We start from the raw sequence: 21,596 nt of genomic DNA on the forward strand, positions 1-21,596 counted from the left end.
AGCCTCCAAGCTGGCCTCCCTCCTTCCTGTTGGGTCCGCATCTCAGTAATGGCTCATTCTGTAGCCAGAGTGACCGTTCAGAATCCTAAATATGACCTTGTCTTCCCCCAGTGAAAACATTTCAGCGTAGCGTTCAACCTCCCGAGTTTATCACGCAGGGCCTTATTCTGTGGGCTGCCTCTTAAGTGAAATCTGAATGGCTCCTCCGGACCAACCAGGTGGGACCTCCTCGGCCATTTGGAAGGCACACGTGACCCTGTCTTTCTCCCTCTAGGAGCTGGAGGCTCGGGTACCAGAAGGTCAGCATCTCTTTGAAAACCTCCTTCGTCTCAGGCCAGCGAGGGGGTCCTCAGATAAGCTGGAGGATCTGCGCTACCGGTGGATGCTCTACAAGTCCAAACTAAAGGACTCCGGCCACCTGCGTGTACGTGCTGAGGATGCACAGGTCCCAGGCCCTGGGGAGACACAGCTGGGCCCGCATCCGCTCTGCCCCATGCCTCCACAGGCCAGGCTGAGGGGACCACCCAGAGAGAGGAGACGGAGACTCATGGGTCCTAGGCGCGTGACTTGCAATGTGTCATTTGGCCCTCCTGCCACCCATGGAGGCTGGAGCTCCAATAACGACAGCTTTGCTACTTACCAACCTGAAACCGTGACGTGCATCGTCCCATTCCGTGCTTACAGCAGCCCTCTGCCAGAGTAATTGCAGCTCCAGCCTCCAGAGTGGGGCTGAGACTCTGAGAGTTAAAAAACTCACCCAAGTCCACATGGCTAGGAAGGGGCAAAGCCAGCACTAAACGCACCCTGGTGTTGGAGGCATGACAGAGGGAACGCTGGAGTGGGACCTGCGATCTAGGCCCCCTCCTCCACTAACCTGCTTTGTGACACTGAGGAAGCACCCTCCCCCTAGGCGCCCCCAGGTCTCATACAAAACAATAACAATAGCTAAACTCATAACAGTCTTTATTAAATGCTATGTCCTCATTACGGCACCGTTATTAGTCCCTGAGAACTGATAGGGAAACTGAGGCACGGAGGTTAATCCAAGGACAGGGTGGGTGGCCTCCTGGGGCCCTTTAGGCCCTCAGACCCCAGACTCCAAGCTTTGGGGCTGCAGCTTTTCTGGCCCTGAAACAGCCATGTCGGCCACTAGGTGTCACCCCAGCCCCAGCCAGGTCAGCATGCCCGTGGCCTTGGCCCAGGGCTTCCCAGACAGGATCCCCACCTGGGCCCCATGCGAGTTAAAAAGCTCATTAAATTGAATCACCTGCTGGTTCAGCCTGTCCAGATGACCACAAGTTTTAAAGAAACACTCCCCTGACAAAATGAATATTCCATTACAGGCTCTGCTGGGATTTAAGTTTCACTCACTTAACTTCGTTTTTTTTTTTTTTCCCTTTTCCTCTCCTTACCTAAAATAACAGACGCAGAATTCTCCAGGGGAGCCGGCTGGATTCCAAAAGGTATGGTGTCTGCCATCTGCTCCACACAGCTAGAGGGCAGGGCGTTTGGAGGGTTGCTGGGCCTGTGATGCTGGGGCAGGACCCCTGGGCTTTCTGGAAGGTTCCATGAGGTCTGAGGGACGTTTCTGGGGAATCGGCTCTGGGCTGCACTGTGCTGGGCCCCCGGGGGGTCCTTGCTCTCAGGGATGCACAGTGTTCTCAGCTGTGACAGGACACGGGAGGAGTGAGCCAGGACACTGCTGTGACAGCAGTCGTAAACTGGGACGGTCCCAGGAAACCTGGACCACTCCGGGTCACTGGACCTCGCGGCCACCTGAGTAGTAGACGGGCATCCAGGGGGGACAAAAAAGGAAGGGGTGAAGCGCTCAGAGCCCCTCCCGCGGGGCTTGCAGGCCAAAGCAACGACAGTAACAGCAGTAATCATGGTAATAATGAGGAATAAGAATTATCACTCTACATGCTACATGTTGCCCATCCAGCGTGTGCCAGGTTCTGTGCCAAATCGCGGTGAGGGCGTTTCACTCAACTGTCCCCTAGACATCCAGCAGGCATCGCTACCGCCATGTTAAGCATGAGGCAAACAAGGGAAGGCAAGATCGGAGTGACATGTCCATTCAAGACGCACGGCTCCTGAGTGCCCTCTGGCCTCTGCCTCCTAAGCCCACACGTAACCATCCACTCTGTGCCTTGGAGAAAGCATCCCTGGGGGCTGGAGGCTCTCCCCCCTTCTGGAAAAGTCCCGTGTAAATTGGTGTCCCCAGCGCCACCTTTTCTGAGCGCACGCTTGTTGTCCTGACAAGCGTTGGCTCATGACGTGAGCCTGCAGCACGCTCTGCTCCGAAGAGCCCCGGGGCCACAAGACCTCTCGGGCCCTGCAGTCTGTTCCCAGGGGCTCTGTCCACCTGGACTTCTTGGTCTCCAGCTGGTGTTCATGTCTCCATCTGTGGGACGGCAGGTGTCCCCGGGACTGGCTGGGGCAGTCACAAGACCAATGCTGTGCTCTGGGCCTGGCGTCCACCAGCTTTGCGGCCTCGGGCAAGTTGCTTTGACTCTTGGGGCTTACTTTCCCCATCTGTAAAATGGAACCATCAGTGCCGACTTTATTTACTTCATGAACGAATTTTGAAGATCATGTGAACTGTTGTTCGTTCTTTAGAGGAGACCGGAAGCCCTGGTTTTCCCCCCTGATTTAGAAGAACAGAGGGCAGGAAGGCAGGGTGGCGCACACAGCCCAGCCTGTGACTCCTGGTGGCACAGGGGGGCTCAGGGCCCGGTGTCCAGGCTGTCTCCAACTCCTGCTCTTTAAGCCACTCTGGTTGGGAGCCCCATCTATGTGGCTCCAGGCCAGAGTCCAGGGGCAGCCATGTCTGGGTCCTGTGGTGTTTTTGAGTAGGGGGGCGCTTGGCTGGCTGACACCAGCCCTGCAGCGCAGACTCAGGTCCCTGGCAGCCTGAAACCGGTTCATGTGGAATGTTCACCACCCTAGGTTCATTGACCGGCTCCTCATTCGTTCATTTCACAGATATGTACTGAGCACTGACTTTGTACCAAGCACTGTTTCAGGTACTGGGGATAGCTCACCAGAGCAAAGGCCTGCTCGGGGAGTGCTGGGTGGAGGGGTTTGGGAGAGAGGCTCACACCCACAGCCGGTGTTGCCCGCACGATGTCGAATCTCTGGCCAGGGACCGCCCAAGGACAGCAGTGGCTTGAGGTCTTTACAGCTACAGGGTTGATCTTATCTATGACTGTCCCACGTTGGGCACAGTTTCATGGGATATGCAAAGCAGGCAGACTCTAAATGGCTAAAAAAAATCTTCTTATTCAGGCTTCATTTAGAAACAAATGAATGTGTGAAAGTTTGAGTTCGGTGCTGGCTGGCTTTTGAGCTCATGGGTCTCAGCCCCCCGTGAAGAAGCAAGCAACTGGGAAGCCGATCTGCAGAGGCCATCTGGGGTTCCTTTATACGAGCTTGTTTCAGCACAGATTTCTGGGTCCCACATCCAGAGTTTCTGATGCATTAGGTCTGGGGGGGGGGTGCCTAGGATCTGCATGTCCATCGAGCTCCCAGATGACGCTGTTGCCGCTGGCCCGGGGACCAGACTTTGAGAACCGCTGCTGTACGCTCTGGATCTGAGTCCAGGATCCACCATCAGTGTGTGTGACCGTTGGCAAGTCACTTAACCAGGGTTTTCCAAGGGATAAGATGGGGGTCCGCTGCACTAATAGTTCTTATCGTAAACCAGCAGATTCTTAATTGCCATGTAAATGAGGACCGAGGAGGGTCTGCAGTCACTGCCTCTGCTTCCCTTCCCGATGGCAGAGGGATAGTGCCGCTTCTGGGGGGAGCAGTGGGGGGGCTCCTCCCGCTGGTGCGGCTCTGGTGTTGTTTGGCTGGGAGGGGTGTGCACATGCGTGCGTGGGGCTCCGCACATACACACGCAGGTCTGACAGGTAGAAAATAGGTGCTGTTTTCCGAGGTTGTAATCTCGCCAACTTAAAAACATTCCATATATTAGTTTTAATCCAAAGGGAAGGGGGGAAAAAAAAGAAAACCCTGCCCCAAAGCTGATTATTTATGAGCAGTTGGCTCTCCACACTTTTTTTCTCTCCACACACCAATCCACTGAAAGCTCCAACTACATCAGTGGCTTCAGCCTGCTTGTTTATATAAACAGAATAATTAAGATTTATTAAATTTGCAGCTGCCTACACACTGGCCAGCTCAGTGCCACCGGATACGTCTGCTTGAAGCAATCAGACACATGAAATGTCACTGCTTTTCGAGCTGCTGTTGGGCTGTGAGTCGACTGAATTCCTGCGCTGGTACAGGGAAGGGGTCCTACCTGAGACAGCCTGTTAGTTGAGGAGCAGATTTGCCAATGCTTGCCTTTGCCGGCGTGCACTAGGCGGGGCCACATGCCCGTGTGCAGGCATGGAGAGCAGATTCCTCCCGGGCGTCCCATGCTGTGGCCTCTGGGTGACGGGTCCAGATGGTGAGAGGCTCGAGAGTGGCATTTTATTCACAGGTTTTAGACTCATAATTATTCACATTTTCACCTCTCGGAAATGGGGGTGTCCTATTACAATCTAGTTTTTCCAGCGAAGACTGGGGCTTACTTTTTTCTGCCACCCGGGACACTTTCCACCTGAGATTTCTTTAAATTAAAATCTCTCCTTGGAGGTTGAGTTTTGTTTTCCATTGGACCACACTGATTGTGTCAATTTAGATGACCCACCTCTGGGAGCTCTGGACTGAGGTTCAAATTCTCAGGGTAGACTTTATTTCCTGCCCGCACCCAGTGCCAAGATAAGACCTGGGATTTCCCTGCTTCCCCTTTCGGTGGGGCGCGATGAACCCTCGGTTCCCCCCGACCCTGAACGCATAGCCCCGTGTGGCCCCGGCATTAGGTGGGATCTCCAATCAGACGCTCCATGTTGGTTGTTGGGTCTCTTTCTTTCTTAGCCGTGTGTAAAATAGTGCTGCACCTTACATTCAGCGTGGTAGAGCAGAAGAAATATTGTACGACCAAATCTCAGAACTCACTAAATCTCTTAGTGAGTTTTCCACGTTAGGCAATAACTTTCTCTCACAATATCTATGCTTTTTTTTCTTTTCATTTGTTAGTCCACTTTATTATTCATTCAATAGCTATGGTTTTAAAAAATCATCACTATTAACCGGAGTTCATAGTTAACGTTAGGGTTCACTTTTTGTGTTGCACATTCTATGGGCTTTGACAAATATCTGATGACGTTGCAGTGTCACGCAGAATGGTGTCACTGCCTCAACCTTCTCCCAGCTCTTCCTCTTTATCCCTCTCCCCTCCCCCAGAGCCCCAGCAACCACTGATTTTCTTACTTCTTTCACTTAGCAACATGCACTTGAGTTTCCTCCATGCCTTTTTGTGGCTGATATTTCATTTCCTTTTACACAGAATAACATTCCATTGTAGGCATGTACCATTTACAGTCTTTTATAGCCTTTTCCGCAGTCCTGGATCCAACCTAGGATCACACGTTACATGCAGTCATCCCACCTCTTTAGTCTCCTCTAAGCTGGGACCAGTCCTCAGTTTTTCTTGACCTTGACCTTCTTGAGTACAGGCCAGATATTCTGTAGAGTGTCCCTCACTTTGGGTTTCCCCGGTGTTTCCCTGCTCTGCATTTCTGGAAGGCATATCCCAGAGTGATGCTGTGTTCTCACTGCGTCTTATTGGGGACATGTGATGTTGATGCACCCCCACATTGGTGATGCTGATTCTGATCACGTGATGAGGGTGATGACTGCCAAATTTCTCGCCTGTGAAACTGCTCTCATTTCTTTTATAATTAATAAGAACTAACTGCTCAGAGACCCTAGAAATACAGCGCCTCTTTCTTACATGGTCACATCCACCGGGTTCTCTGGGGCCTCTTTCCTTCTCACGACTCACTCTCTCCGCAGCAGTTCCTTCCTGCCGTGGCTTTGTTCCCCAACTCTAGGCCTCTCTCTCTCTCTGGTCCACCTCTGGTCTGGGTCTCCTTCTAGCTTCAGTGCCAAGGCCCAAGCTAGATGTGGGATGTTTACCCGGGAGACTCCTCGACTCAGCGTGTCTAAAGCTGACCTCACCGTATTCCCTGTGTCCAGCCAAACCCCGTTCCCCATATCAGCAAAGCATCCTCACTACCCAGTCTCCCAAGCTGGATGCCTCTGGGTCACCCTAGACCCTCCCTGACCTGGGTTCTGTCCTAGACTCAAAAGAGCCTGGTCATGGACGGATCTCAGATGAGGAAAGATGAGGGAAGGAAGGGAAGCGAAGGGGGCCTTGTGTCCATACATCTGCTGCTGAATGGGGCTCTGTCCTCTCTTGAGTAATAATAAGGTCACTCCTCAGTCCGATCATTTCATCCAGAGGTTCTTCCCATCAATCACCAAACCACCTCCAAAAAGCCAGCTCAGACCGTCTCGTCTTCATCCTCCCCCAAACCAAGCCAGGGGGCTGGAAAAACACAGTTCTGTAGCCTGACCATCGCATGCAGGGCTGGCCCAGTAGGAGATAACATTAACCCCGCCCCACCCCAGCCTCTGCCCTCCTGTGCCTGGGTGGGAGCTCTCCGCCGCCTCTGAGCATGCCTGGGGAGTGAGTTCGGGCTCTGACTCAGTGCTTCGGCACCAAGAACTTGGTGACGACGATATTCAAGGTGCTGTGGGCAGGACCCAGCCCAAGATCTGTGATGTCCTGAGACTCCCTGTACCAGTCAAGGAGACGCAGCCCCCTGCTGGGGGTTCTCGAGGAACGCCAGTGGGAGCAAGCCAGCCAGCATGTGGCTTGGCGTCTGTCAGAGGGACCTTCAGGGACTGAACTCATTGCCAAGTGAGAGTCTAGTGAGGGGCATTGGTGCCGGTCCATCTTGAATAGCCAGAGAAAAGCTGGCCCCTGCCCATCACCTTGAGCTCTTGGCGCTGGCCTGGAAGCGTCTTTGTGCTGGAGAATGAGACCGAGCTAGCTCCTGGGAAAGACCCTGCAAGCCCGAGTGGTGTTGCTGTGGGACTCCCATACCCAGGGCCCCGGGTCAGGGTGGGACCAGCTTCAACAGAGGCCCAGGGGGACTTTTGTCATTGTTGCTGCTGCTTCTTATGAGAAACGCCGCATGGGATGGTGGGAAGAGCCTGGCTGTGGAGCCATGCTGGCAATCTGAGCCTGTCCCTGTGACCTTGGGCTGGTTATTTCCTGCGGGCTCAGTTTCTTCCTCTGAGAAATGGGCACAGGGTACCTCCCAGAGCTGGGCAGGAGCTCAGGAAGCCCGTGAGTGAGGAGACGAGCTGAGCGCGGGGCTGGGGTGTGCTCAGTGTTGTTCATTCACGTGTGGAGCCCAGATGCTCTGGGGGAGCCATCAGGACAGCGTGCACAGTTCACTGACAGGTCAGTGAGTGTCTGCGTGGTCACACCACAGGCACCGAGGGAGGAGCAGATGGCCAGATGCACAGGAAGGGAAAGAGCTTCTTATTCATTGTTTCGTTCTTTCAGTAGGTATTTACTGCACATAGCTGAGGATACAGCGATGAACCAAACTAATGTAGACCCTGCCTCCAAGGAGCCAAGGGGAACACGGACTTTAAGTGGTAACCCAAAGGAAAGGCATTGGTGCCGTGAGAACGTGGAATGGGCCTTTTTTTGGTTTAGAGCCAGGGAAGGTTCCCCTGAGGAAGCGACTCACAAGTTGAGATTAGAATGATCAGTAGGAGCTAACCAGGTGCATTGGAGAAAGGAGGGAAATGGGTCTTCCAGCAGAAGGGATAACCTGTGCAAAGGCCCTGTGGCAGGAGGATCTGAGGGCCTTTAAGGGGCCAAGAGATGGCGTTGAGGGAGAGCAGTGTCTTCCTTTCTGATGGGGCTGAGGAGGTTGATAGTGTCTGATTCTTGGCACCCTGGGTGCAGGGGGAAGCTTAGGGGTCTAGTAGAAGCTGCCCATCTGCCCTGGGCAGTTGGAGGAGTAAAGGAATGAGTATTTGCCAAGGACCATTGGCATGTTGGCTCATCATTTGCATGTTGAGCGTAAGCTGCATTGCCCTGTTTATCCTTATGACTCTGGCAGGCAGGTGTCAGTCTCCCTTTGCCTTGACAGATGGAGGCACTGAGGCTCAGAGAGGCTGAGTGACCTGTCCTAGGTCACACAGCTGGGAAGTGACAGGGCCAGGGTTAGAACCCAGGACTCCAAGCCTTTTCTTTCCCCTACATCCTTTTCCATCAATGGCAGAAGATTAAGTCACATTTACTGTGATAAACTCATCTTGCCTGAGCTCCTGAAAACTGCAGAGTCTCAGGTTCGTGGGAGATATTGGAGGACTCAAGCATTTCATCATCCTCCACAACATCACCTGTTTCCTCCCCACCACCATGTGCTATCAACGCTCTGCTTCCACACCCTAAGGAATGGGGAGCTTGTCACTTCCCGAGGAAGCCCCTTCTCTCTTTGGATAGCTCTAACAGGGCAGGACACACGTAGTACTTTCTATGGGGAAACTGAGGCACAGAGAAGCTCCCAGATCTGGGAAGAGCTGAGATTGTCAATTTCTTTGTTGGCTTCTTAGACAGTAGTTCATGCCTATTTGTGTGTGTGTGTGTGTGCGTGCACACATTTGTTTTCTAAGCATTTGAGAATCATATTAAAGTGTGTCTTCTATTTTAAAGGGCATTTTAGAATTCAGGTCCCTCAAAACAAAGACGTGAGCTCTGTGTGAATAGACATGGGGCAGGCAGCAGGACTCCTTGAAAAAGATCACCCCTTGTCAACACTTGTAAATGCAAACATGCTTTGGACCTTCAGAGTTGTTTTCTCCAACGGATCGTGGCCAAGGCACAGCTCCTCACTTAAATAAGCAAAGTGTTAGCTCTGAGAAAGGAGAAGCAAACAGGACCCTTAGACACAGATCTCCACTTGGGAGACCACTAATTACAGGTTTTCAGTTGTGGTGTGAACCCAGGCTAGTGGGGGGGCCTACATGTTGCCTCGCCCTCTTTCCCTCTCCTGGGTGGGTCAGAGATTTGGAATCGGGCAAAGTCAACATGAAGTGTCAAAAGTTAGAGCCCCCAGAGACTGAGGCATTGCTACATGAGTCGAGTAGGTGGGTAAGAGCACGTGGCAGCCAGGTCTGACCCAGCCTGGCAGCTGTGGGAAGATCCTGTCTCCTCTGTGGACATCGTTCAGCTATTTAAATGACTTAACACACACACACACACACACACACTCTCCTGAAGTCACTGCTGAGATAAATGCAGCCAGCAATGCTTCTCCATTGTGTGGGTTATAAGAAGTCTGTTTCTACAAAATCAGTGTCTAGGGCCTTTGGTGAGTGAGAACACCTGGAGTTGGAGGCATAGGGTCAAGTGTTATCAACCTGGAGGAGACAGTTGGGGCAGGAGAGTGGGTGAGATGACTCAGGTATGAGAGGTAGAGAGAGAGGAGCGCTCAGGTCAGAACCTCGCAGAAACACCTGCATAGTTCCTCTCAGCGTCATCCCCGCCACCATCAGCATCACTATCATCATGCCCATCCTCCCCAGCATCGTTATCACTATCATTATCATCACTTGACTTGGTACCCTGGAAAGTGAACCTTTGGTTCTTCAGGGAGCCAGTAGGTATATTCTATAATAATAGTACTAGTAATAAGAGCGTATATACTTTTTTTTTAATTTATGTATTTATTTATTTATTTTGGCTGTACCAGCTCTTAGTTGCGGCATGCGGGATCTTCGTCGTGGCATGCGGGCTTCTTAGTTGTGGCATGTGGACTCTTAGATGTGGCACGTGGACTTCTTAGTTGCGGCACGCATGCGGGATCTAGTTCCCGGACCAGGGATCAAACCCAGGCCCCCTGCCTTGGGAGCGTGGAGTCTTACCCACTGGAACACCAGGGAAGTCCCAAGAGCATATATACTTTTTAATTGGTGTATAAATGTACTTTGCTTTGAGTCCTCACCACAACCTGGAAAATGGGGGTAGGTGTTTTATCCCCATTTTTCAGAGAAGGAAACTGAGGCTTAGAGAAGGTATTGACATAGCTAGTGTGTGACAGAGTCTTCACTGGAGCCCAGTCGGCCAAGCTCCTGAGAACTGGGCCCCTGCCCTGCACCGTGCTGTATCTTGAGTGTGGGGCCTCCGCTTTACGGGGTGGCCAGCTCTTGGCTCTGCACTCCCGTGAAGTTGCAACCCAGCCAGTCCCTCTAGAATTTAGGAAGTGTCCTGTGGCTACTTTCATGGACATCGCAGCAAAGAAACCCATTAGACGTTTGGACTTGTGAGATTGTGAGATTGGCATTCAGGTGATATTGAGGGTGTTGATGATGAACAAGGAGAGGGAGGAAACGAAGAAGAAAGAGGAAGAGGAGGAGATGAAGAAATTGAGATTATGGTGGTGACGGTGGTGACCATGATTTAGATGGTGATCGTTTTTGTTTTCTTTTATTGTTATTTTTTCAAACCCTGTGTCAAGGGCTGATGTTCAGTAGATAGCAGCAAGGGAGCTGCTCTGCTACTTATGAAACGCTGACCCAGAAGTAGGTCATCTTCAAATGGTTTACATTCCCCATGAATGTGTCTTGTCATGTGTCTTGTAATGGGTGGGGGGGCAGCCCCCTTTCCACCAGCACCCCTGTTTCCTGGGAAGAAGGGGGCTCCACACTGGGGCACGTGGCGGGGACAGAGGGGAACTGGCCAACTGGGGCCCTGCAGTGCTGCTGTATGGTTCTGCCTGTGCGGGATTCTGACTTAGAGGTCTTTAGTCATAATCCCACAGATGGTAGCTTCACCGCATGGGCCAAACACATGCACCAAAGATGGTGATCGTAGTAGTGATGCCTAATAATAATGGCAGCAGCTTTGAGTACCTGCTCTGTGCCAGGCTCTGTCTCATTGAATCCTCACAACAACTCTGTCAGGTAGGTGCCATTATTCCCCCTATTTATAGATGGAAATCTGAAGTTTAGCGAGATTGAGTGACCTTCTTAAGATTCACACGCAGGACTCTTATAACCTGGCAAAGATTTATGTAATCATGGACAAAGCCTGTAACTTTTTTATCCTCTTCCTTTCTGAGTGGTTTGAGAAAACTAGAGATCTTTGTTTCCGGCAGAACTGACATTAGTCCCACTTCACAGATGGGAAAACGGAGGCCCATGCGGTTGGAGAGTCCGCCCGGAGCCACTGCTGCTCCTGGGTCATCCCCACCCTCTCCTCCCGAGCCCGCTCTCATCCGGAGCCCACTCACATCTCCTGCTTTGGTTCTGCAGACCCAGCAGTGGCGAGGGTTCGGCTCCCTCTGCCGGAAGGTGTGCTGCGTGGCGCTCCCCCTGCAGCTGCTGCTGCTGCTCTTCCTGCTGCTGCTCTTCCTGCTTCCCGTCAGGGAGGCGGACCGCAGCTGCACGCTGGCCAACAACTTTGCCCGCTCCTTCACGCTCACGCTCCGCTACGACGGCCCCCCGCCCACCTAGCCCCCTGGCGGCGCTCCGGGGACTTTCTTCTCCAAACTTCCATGTGCCCCAGCCTCCTCCAGAAGATGCTGGGGAAACTGGAAACAGGGGCAGGCCAGAGCCTGCCGGGCTGCATCCATGTAAATACTGTATTGATGTTCCCAGAGCAAAAGTACTTTTTATACAGTGTTGTCTTCGTCTATTTATACTAAACATGTTCTGTGTGGGACTAGGGAATAATGCATAGCATTTTTATATGCTCTCTATGTAAATGCTCAGTATGTATGATTTCATATATGACCTCTATTTGTCTTTGGGAAAATTCCCAGCAGTGTTTTTGTCCAGTGGGATCTTGTGGCATTTTGGCCTTGGTCTGCAGTCAGCCCTGGAGAGCAGGAACAATAACAGGTCGCTTTTATGACCACCTCCCATCCAGAAGCCAAGCCCTACCCCCAGATGTTCATGAAGAGGACTCTGAGCTGTCAGCATAGAAGAACAACCCTGGCCCTCATTCAGAGCCCAGTGACTCTTAACTCTAGGTACAGTGAGAACAACCATGCTTGTCTATTTTTTAGAATGACAGCAGATTAGATGCTGTGGATTAGAAGCAGAAAGGGTGCCGATCCCAGGCAGGCTCAATGGCAGCAATGAAAAGTGACAAGTGATAGAGTGAAATTAAGGGAGGAAAAGAAGAACTCCGAAGAGCAGACCCAGAACTAAGAAAGCACAGCAGAGGGCTTCCCTGGTGGCGCGGTGGTTGGGAGTCCGCCTGCCGATGCAGGGGACGCGGGTTCGTGCCCCGGTCCGGGAAGATCCCACATGCCGCGGAGCGGCTGGGCCCGTGAGCCATGGCCGCTGAGCCTGCGCGTCCGGAGCCTGTGCTCTGCAACGGGAGAGGCCACAGCAGTGAGAGGCCCGCGTACCGCAAAAAAAAAAAAAAGAAAGAAAGAAAAGGAAAGCACAGCAGAATGGGGACCTCAAGGAGCCCGAACAGCCCAGACCAGTGATGAAGGTTCATGGTCAGGACAGTGCGTCTTCAGGGAATGGTTAGATCATGCCACGTGTTCTCTGCTCTGTTCAGGGAGAAAATGAAGGAGAGGAAGCTTATTGTTAAGCTTTCCACACAGAATGATGAGCACACTCTGTGTGTAGCACCCACCTGACAGTGCCAGGGAAGATGTGTTACCTCCGTTGCTCTTAAGCTGGGTTTTTCATCATCTATGACTCAGGCTGAAGGGACAGAGGGGAGCATCTGCGACGCCAGGGTCCAGAGATCAAGGGTCCAAGGTAGAGAGTGGAGGTCCGCCGTGGAGCTCAGCCTGTCTGAAGGGCTCTCCCTCCTCCTCCCAGAAGGGACTTTGGAGAGAGGTGGGTCCTGTGTCCCACACATGTGCCCACAAGGAACCCAGGGGCCAGGCGCCCCACCAGGCCCCCTCTGCAGGGGCTTGGCAGTCGGGCCCATGAACCACCTGGGGCCTGAGGCTGGAAATACATCCCTTCCTCCCCGAGGAATTCTGGAATGGTTCCTAAGCGCTTCATAACTGGATCATATTTTCCCTAAATCAACACAAAATTTTCCTTTTTAAAAAATGCTTAGTTCCCACTCTTTACAAATTGATTTTGTCTGTTCAGCTATGCATAGGAGACCAAGAAGGGATTCCTCAGACCTTTGAAATCACAGTGTTATAGACCAAGAAAGACCTTTAAACAGAGGGGAAACCGAAGACCCAAGAGGGTCCAGACCCCCAGCACGTGCCGCTGCCCCCTGCTCTCTGGAGCACACGGACCCGTCCTTTCCAGCGCAAGTCCAGCCTCAGCACAGCTCTCAGCGCAGGGACCCCGGCGTCCCTGTAACTAGAAAGAGCTGGACATCCACAGGGCAGGAAAACAGCGTCACCGAGAAGGGCTCTCAGCACTGACTCAGAAAGCACACTTTTCTCCAGATATTTAGAAACCAAGCCACAAAGCCGTTCTCCACAGGCGATCGCTTTACTGGAAAATCAGGGGCTGTGTGAACCAAGACCTCAGGCCCAGGCAGCTGAGCCCAGATGCCCACTGGGTTGCATTGGTCCAGCCCAAGAAGGTCAGCGCTGTGGCCAGGGCCTTTGAACATCTCCTCTCCCACTCTCCCACTTCACAGCGAGCAGGCAGCAGCCCAGAGAGGGGAAGCAACTTACCCACAGCCACACAGCAAGAGATGGCCAAGGCCAGAGCTGAGCCTGGTCACCGCTACCCCCAGGCGGCTCCCTGCTCGCGGTCGCCCCATCCCCCCACCCCCATCCGTAACTTCAGAAAGAAAAAGCTCGAAGGATGTGAACACCGTTGTGTCCTGCGTGTGGGCTCGGGGGAGAAGTGTAATGTGTGGGCTGCTGGGTGGGAGTGTCTGCATATATTTTTTAAACTTTGACAGTGATGCCATAGAGCTTGTTTGCATAACTTTTTTAAAAAAGAGAATTGATTTTTTCATTACTTTCATATAAATGCGGGGCCGATATGATATAACCATCATTTACTGGTGCTTTTCAAGTGTCATCTCTTGCTTAAAGTGGGTGCAGACAACTGATTTCTATGACTTTCTAGCTTCGTGAGCACCAACCTCGAAGAGCTTTAACGTGCCTTCTTAGAAGGGTGTCGCAGGGGGACCTTCGTGTGTTTATTTTTCCTCTGTCCCCCAGACTGAGAGAGATGGTAAGAAGTGTGAACATCACTGCCCAGCCCAGGGGTGTGTGTGTGCATGTGTGTGTATGTGTGTGTGTGAGAGAGACAGAGACAGAGAGAGAGAGAGAGGAGAGACGGAGGAAGGGGGAGGGGGAGGGGAGGAGGAAAAGAGAAACACAGGTGAGCCTGATCAAAGCTGCTGTCACCCTCCTTAGCTGCCTCCCCTGATGAGGGACACCCCTCCCCCAGGGTGGCCACGTCTGGGGCAGTGGGGAGATGGGGAGAGGTCCCTGCTAGCTCTGTGGATCCCGAGATGCCAGCGACTTCCTTTGAAGTCTGTTACCTGAGTGTCTCTCACTGGTGGCAGCACAGTGACCCCCAGCAAGCCTCTTGTGTTCCCAGCCCAGTCGGGAATGCACCCTAATTCCCTCTCTCTTGGGAACTCAGCTAATGGCGTGGCGTCTCCCCCTGCTTCTCTCACCCCAGTAGGATTGTCACCTGTCTGGGTCAGCAGCAGAGGAGAGGTGGTCGGGCCATGAGCTGTGAGCACAGGCCCAGCATTAAATACATGGGCCCTTCTTTTCGGGAGCTTTCCCAGAAGCCCCACCCAGACACGTCTGTCGACATCTCACTGGTCAGAACTGTCACATGGTTCCCCTGCATCTCTCAGGAGTCTGGAAACACATCCTCCAACAAAATGGGCATCTCTTAGCAACAAGGAGGGGTAGAGTGGATTGGGGTGGCACTTAGGTGTCCCGGCCCCAGTCACCCTGACCCTCTCCATGTCTTGGTCTCCTGCTCTGTCAGCAGAATTTGGGGGTGTTCATCTTTGAGGGGTGAAAATGACCTTCCACCACTGCCCCCCACCTGCCTCCCCTGGTGACGGGGGTCCCTGAGTTTTTCAAGTCCCTCTCCCTCCCCAAGGTGTCACAGCCATTCCCTCCACGCTCAGGACACTTCTAGGTCCACCTTCTTGCAAGACTTGGGAACAGGTAAATAAACCAAAATAAATCAAGTGCCCCGCTTGGCCAGAGTGTGTGCAGGGGCAACCCTCCACGCGCCACCCATCCTGGCCATGTAGGCTCAGGGATAAGCTTTTTAACACTTGTGTGTCTGTATCCAGCCTAGGAAATTTGTAGTTGCTTTAATTTCTTCTGGAACATGAGTTACTCCTGGGTGCAAATCCTGGAAAGAGAGGCTCTCTTGAGCGTTTCCAGGCTGCCCCCCTTCCCCCCATTTTCCAGCAAACCGCTGAGGCCTGGAAAGGGAACGTGGGAGGACACAGCCACAGGTGGCTCCCAGCGTCCGACTGACGGAGCCTCCAGCAGAGGAGCAGATTCAAAGGATTTAAATCATCATTTCTCCCTCGGTTTCAATTACAAGAGAAAGGCCTTCTATTCGTCAAAGTAAGCAAAAGGGGGAATTCATTTTTAAAAAGAAATTTAAAAGACAAAAGCTCATGGTTTAAAAACAGATCTCAAATCAGAGCACCCAGAGCCTGAAAGAACAGTCAGCCAGTTCAGCATCCTCCAGTGCCTGCCTTTTGGTTGTCATAGTAATGTGACAGCTGCTTACAGGTTGGTACCCAACCAGCTTGTTCAGTCAGGGGACAGTAGTCATACAGAGGAACCTCAGTTTCCCCAAGGGTCCCAGGCTTCCTTTCAGGAACGCTTACTTCCAAGCTCAGCCACCAGAGCACAGGGTGGCAGCCCCTCTTCCTATTCTGACGGAATTGGGAGGGAAGAAACAAACTGAGGACCTGCAAGATGGCCCTGACTCCTTCCAAAACCCTCACCATGGAGTCATGGTCTTGTTTTTAGATGCTGAAACCAGAGCACAGAGAGGGTTAGCAGCCTGCCTAAAAGCAACCAGCTTGTGAGCGAGTGGTTGATTCGGGACTTGTGCCCCCGGGTGATGGGCTCCAGGCCTCGCTGTGGAAATTCAGCCCCAGCTACTTTTCGTTTCCTTGGCAGGCCTGGGCCGCTGCTACTTGGGCAGCCGGTTAGCTAGTTGAGGGTAATGTTCCAGCGGAGGGGTTGCAGGGCTTCCTTCTGATGCCCACTGCCCCAGAGAGCTGACAACACCAGGGTGATGTGCTGGGGAACAGAGACAGGGTGCTTACCATCCCCTGGAAAAGCAGAAAGAGACCTCCTCTTGCAGGGCAGCTGGAGGGCAGAGCCGGCTTTGGGATGTCGCTGTTCTGATTCCTTCCACTGGAGAAAAAAAGAGGCATTTCTCTCCAGAGGCAGTGGCCTTGCATGTTCTAGAGTTTTACAGGCGAGGAAGAGGTGGACAGAGGAAGTTTTGTGTGAATGTGTGTGTGTGTGTGTACACATATATGTGCATGTGTGTGTATGTGTACTACGTGTTCATCTCCACCCAGAAGCACAGCTACGCAGCCCTTGTTTCCAGCCCTGGGCTTCCGGGCAACAGATACCACCAGCCTGTGGTCTCTGGGAACCTCAGGGTGACCATGCTGGACCCAGGATGTTTCCCCAGGTTCCAGCATTTTGTGCCTCTTATAGAAGCAACTGGTTGTTCCCCCGGCTGTCCTCCACACAAAGGGAAGGTCAGCTGACCCCCTGAGATCTCTGCCATCTGGAAACTCCCTCAGGCTGGTTTGGAAAACGATGCCCTCTCTTTTGCTCTGGCTAGCATGCAACCTGCGCTTAGAGGAGGACTTAGCTAAGTGGGTCCTAATTTGCCCATTTCTCTCTTGCTCTGTGTGTCTGTCTGTGTGTTTTAGAAACCAGTGACGTTCAAAGATGCTAAAAACCCAGGAAATGATCATTTAACAGCTTGCGGATAAATATATCTTGGTTTCTGTCCATTTTTCTGCTCTCAACCACTGTTTCTTAAAACATTTATGATCTAAGTATATGTGAACGTGCAGTTACTAGCTCTGCATTCTCTTTTCATTTATGTTTGATGGTGTAGGACTCCGCTGAGGAAGTGTCCGCTTTTATTCTTTTCACTTGCTTATTTATATTCATGCATGTTTTCTTTTAGAAAATGTTTAAGGCAAGATTTGAATGTATACATGGTCAACACAAGAATTGTGAGGGTAGAAATAACCTGTTTATTGATGTACACAATCTAGTTTTAACCAGTAAATGGATTGGCTAGTTTTAAAAGTTGCATCTAGAATCAAGAAAGAGAGAGAGAGGGAGAGGGAGGAAGGGAGGGAGAGAGGAAGGAAGAAAGAAAGGAAGGAAGAAAGAAACTAGTGATGTTCATAGCATTTGTTGAGCACCTAAAGTACCAGAAGGAGGAAAAATGGCAAGTTTCCAGTACCAGCTCTGGAGGAATGACCACTTTCCCCTCCATTTCCAGAAGACCAGCCCTCTCACTCCAAAGCAGGTGAGCCTGGTGGATTGGTTGGTTTCTCTCGTCACCCTCTAAAGGGAGGGCTCAGGAACCAGAGGGCACCAGACCTCCTCAGAACCCCACCTGGAGGCATCACTGCCTCCCTGCAGTCTGTCTGCCGTCAGTCAAGTCCACAGAGGCCAAGTCAGCCCATCTTTGCTCTTGAAGACCTGGTGACACTAACCTAGTACTGACCAGCTAGCTATTCATGTTGGCTGGACTGGTCTAGTTAATGCACGGTGAGCCAGGCGAGGGCATGGTGGAGTGTGTGTGTGTGTGTGTGTGTGTGTATGTTTGATGCTGTGTCCGTGGGTTTTGTTGTCAAAAGCAAACTAAATTTTTGTCATTGTTTAAAATGTTCTGTTATGTAAACAGTAGACACAGGGACCATATCCACTCCCGTCATATTATTTGTGATTGTAAAACACACGTTTGCAGTAAGTTAAGCTTTCTGGAAAGGCAAGCAGAGTGGGAGCAAATGACTGTCTTGGAACATGTGTGTATTATCTTGGTTCATATCAAGTCCAAAGCCGGCCGAGAGCCTCCCCTGCCTTCCCTGCTCGGCGGGGGGAGGGACTCTAGTTTCTCGTCAGTGCTGTGTTTTAAAGTCATGTGAAGTTTTCATCCCCTTTCTGTTGTTCAAGTTGGAAGTAGCCATGTTCTCAAAGATGGTTTGACGTTTTCGCTATTGCTTTATGTTTTCTAAAACGTATCTACTTTATGTTTGGAAATAAAAATCTCTATTTTGGCCTATGAAACATTGTGTGCTTTGGAAGTTCTTTTTCTGAGGTAAAACGGTTTGTCGGAAGAGGCTATAAGGAGAAAGATGCCATGTGGCTAAGGCCGACTCATTGTTAAATTCTGACTTCCGGGCAGAATGGAGGCCCGGTTTATTCAGGGGTTGAACTCAAGGCAATAGTGTCTCTCAATCCAATGTGCGCATCAAATCACCTGGGAAGCATCTTCGTAAATTTTGGCAGCATCTCCCCAGACCTCCTGGGCCACAGTCTCAGGGGTGAGGGCAGGCCAAGCAAATTGTGGAAATTCCAAAATGCGTTCTGAGTAGAGAGATGGCCCCAGGCAGATCCAGGCTGCGGGGAGGTAACAGCAGGCCTGTCTCCCCAGATCAAAACCCCACTGTGACGGTTTGTTTAACAAACTGTTCTTAGGTTTGGGGATCTGGTTTCCCAACCGACAGTGCATTGGAAGCTGCAGCAGAGGGGACAGCAGAATCAGGAGAAGGGGAGTCCCGCGCCCAGGTTCGAGCAAAGGTCTAAGAAACCAGCAAGTGAACCCAGTTAATGAAGGCTCCTAACTAGGACCCTGGCTTGCCAAGAAAAGGAAAATTTAGGTCCAGAATCTGCTGACAAAGGCACGGATGTGTACTCCTCAGTCTAGAACACGTTCCATAAGAAGGATTTAAAACAGAAAGGGTCTGCCTCTTGCATAATTGATTCCCCAAGTTAAAAAAAACCTGCCATTGTTTTAATAATGCATGTAATACTTTTTCTAATCTGTTATCTTAAGAAAACTTCCTCACCTTTTGGGAGGAGAGAGAGAAGGACACCTCAGGTGAGAAGTGATGTGTCTGCAACCCCTTACTCCTAAAATGCTGGGATAAGGTAGAACAAGGTTCTAGACTCTGCCCCAGCCTCAGCGGCATCCAGAACCGTGAGTGAGAAAGACTTGGAACTTTCTAGATTTAGGATCAGGTTCCACTGCACATGCCCTGGAGTTCGACATTGTTGAAATCAGTAGCTGAGGGTTTTTTTTTCTTTGTCTTAACACACCTTACTTTAAATGTATTTTTTCTTTTTTAAAAACTTTTTTATTGAAATATAGTTGATTTACAATGTTGTGTTGGTTTCAGGTGTCTAGCAAAGCGATTCCATTATAATGCATACATATATATACACACACACACACACACACATATATTCTTTTTGAGATTCTTTTCCATTGTAAGTTATTACAAGATACTGAGTATAGTTCCCTGTGCTATACATCTGAGTTTTTGCCTTGGTAGAGCACCTCAGCAGACAAAGATCAGAGGATCAGACTGCAGCAAGAACAATGTTTGTTTGCTACAAGGAATTTACAGCTGGAAGAAGGGAGTCACCAGACATCTCAGGACCATTGACTAAAGTCTCAGCGTAATACCACATGCCCTCAAAGAATCCTTGTAGTCAAATGGCCGGGGATACGGAGGCCCCTCCCTCCTAACTGGTTGTCCAAAAAACTAAAGCATATCCTCTGAAGGGACAGAACTTTGCCTGCTGGGGTCCCTTGCCCCTTAGGTGAATATGGAATGGGTCACGGTGTAGCTGATTTTAAGCTTTGATTCGTGTAATGGAACAGTGTGCCGGGCATTGTCTATAGTAACTAAGCACGGTGTACCTGTTTACTTCTGCAACGGAGACATCAAATCTTGGGTCAGAAACGTCAAGTGTTAAAACACTGACTCAGTGGGAAAACTAGATTCAGTCTCCTTCGTTTTAATTTCGCACCTTTGGGGGAATCCAGCCCACTGTGAAAGTTATATTAAACACACATACGGTTTTTAAATCTTTACAGAGCTCTCTCTCCTACTCCTGGCTGGGTGATTAACTCATTTTTATGACTATGGATTTTTTTTTTTCCACAACCAGGCATGCTATGGAAGTAATTATCTTACCTCTGTTTTCATCTGTGGCTTCCAAGCCCAGCCGTGACATGTTTAATAGGAGAGATTCATCATCTTTCGTGGAAACCCCTTGGTGGGAACGTTGCTCAGCTACTTGGCCTTGGCCTTTTCTGTCACTGTCTCGCCAACCCTGGCTCCAGCTGCTCCTGCAGTGCCCTTTCTCCACTCTGCTTCCCCCAGCCATGCATCAAGAGGGTCCACGTGTTGGGGCTTCCATCGCTGGGATTTTGTACGGCCGTTGCCCTCTGGCATGCATCCTGGTCCCTGCTCCCGGCTTCCACTTGGTCTTCACTGTGGCTTCTGCTGTCAGTTTCTAACAGGAGGGCTCCTCTACCAATGGGCATCAAGGGAAATTGTTCCAAATTGTCCTGCCGCACAGCCCCTCTCACTTGGGGAGTGCGTGGTTCCCGTCCTCGAGCATCTGCAAATAATGGAGGTCCTTCTGCTTTGGAATGAGGTGATGGGAAGACAAAAAGTAAAAATTTTTAAAAAAGGAAGCCAAATGGAATTTGGTGTCCTGGACTGCATCCTAGAACAGAGGACGTTGGCCGAAACCCCGATGAAATGCAAATGAGGTCTGCAGCCCTGTTAATAAATCCGTGCCAGGGTTAATTTCCTGGTTTTGGCAAATGTCCCGTGGTAACGTGAGACGTGAGCCTTCGAAGGGATCAGGTGGAGGGTGTATGGGAACTTTGTGCTCTTTTTGCAATTTTTCTAAAATTATTCCTAAATAGATTTTATTTTTTAAAGTGTAGATTTTTATAGCCTTGGAAAAAAAAAAATATGAGTGTTCGATTTTGCCCTTAACTTGCACCCTTAAAATAGGGATGAAGCTGTTCCAGGAGCAGGATTGGAGTCAGTCTGATCTGTGTTTGGCTCCCAGCAACCGCATCTCCAAGATAATGGACCTTGAGAAAGTTCTTCAATCTTCCTGGATGATTCAAAGGGATGTGGTTGTGAGGATGAATGAGACAGTACTGAAGAGCTTGCACAGGGCTTGGCACAGAATAAACACAACAGTGGGAGCTATTTATTCAACTCTCATCCCAGCGGCTTCCTCAGTCATGCTAGGCAGGTTCAGAAGAAGTGTCTTGTTTTAGCCATCTGAACTTGGAGTTTCTAGAATACTTAATTTGATCCCAAAGTACTGCCTTGCAAGCACTGTGGGCTTGCAAGTGTCCTGGGGATACTTGTTGGGGGAGATTCTAGAATCAGTCAGGGTTCCGTTGCAGACAACAGAATCCACTCTAACTAGTCTGAGAAAAGGATTTATTATGAGGTATTCAGTGGCTTACAAAATTGTTGGGAAAGATTGAAGCAGTAGGCTGTAGTCTGAGATTCTAGGAGTAACTCTGGCCCTACGGCCACTCTGCCTCGTCCATGAGGGAGAAAGAGGCCCTCATCATGGTAAGAAGCTGCCGGACCAGGAAACTGCTGAGTGAAGAGTCTCATTGTCTCCACGGCCATCCTCAGC

The 21,596-nt window shown here is 50.8% G+C and overlaps 2 protein-coding genes across 5 annotated transcripts in view; both read left to right on the forward strand.

Annotated features, from left to right (window-relative positions):
• The window catches only part of SYNE3 (spectrin repeat containing nuclear envelope family member 3), a 91,256-nt gene extending 77,333 nt beyond the window's left edge, over window positions 1-13,923 (forward strand). For all 4 annotated transcript variants that reach the window (XM_067726600.1, XM_067726607.1, XM_067726614.1 and 1 more), the window contains 3 exons: window positions 275-424; window positions 1,425-1,463; window positions 11,236-13,923. In XM_067726600.1, coding sequence (XP_067582701.1) covers window positions 275-424; window positions 1,425-1,463; window positions 11,236-11,436 — 390 coding nt within the window. In that variant the 3' untranslated portion in view covers window positions 11,437-13,923. The remainder of the gene's footprint in view (window positions 1-274; window positions 425-1,424; window positions 1,464-11,235) is intronic.
• Window positions 13,924-15,637: 1,714 nt separating this feature from the next.
• LOC137218461 (putative uncharacterized protein encoded by LINC00341) lies at window positions 15,638-18,197 on the forward strand (the record flags this gene model as incomplete). The annotated part of the gene is given in 2 exon segments (XM_067725755.1): window positions 15,638-15,904; window positions 15,906-18,197. Coding segments are annotated over 2 exon segments (441 nt in total), but the record flags the coding sequence as incomplete, so codon positions are not given.
• Window positions 18,198-21,596: the final 3,399 nt, after the last annotated feature.

Source organism: Pseudorca crassidens, chromosome 1 (assembly GCF_039906515.1).
Source record: "Pseudorca crassidens isolate mPseCra1 chromosome 1, mPseCra1.hap1, whole genome shotgun sequence".
Lineage (NCBI taxonomy): Eukaryota > Metazoa > Chordata > Mammalia > Artiodactyla > Delphinidae > Pseudorca > Pseudorca crassidens.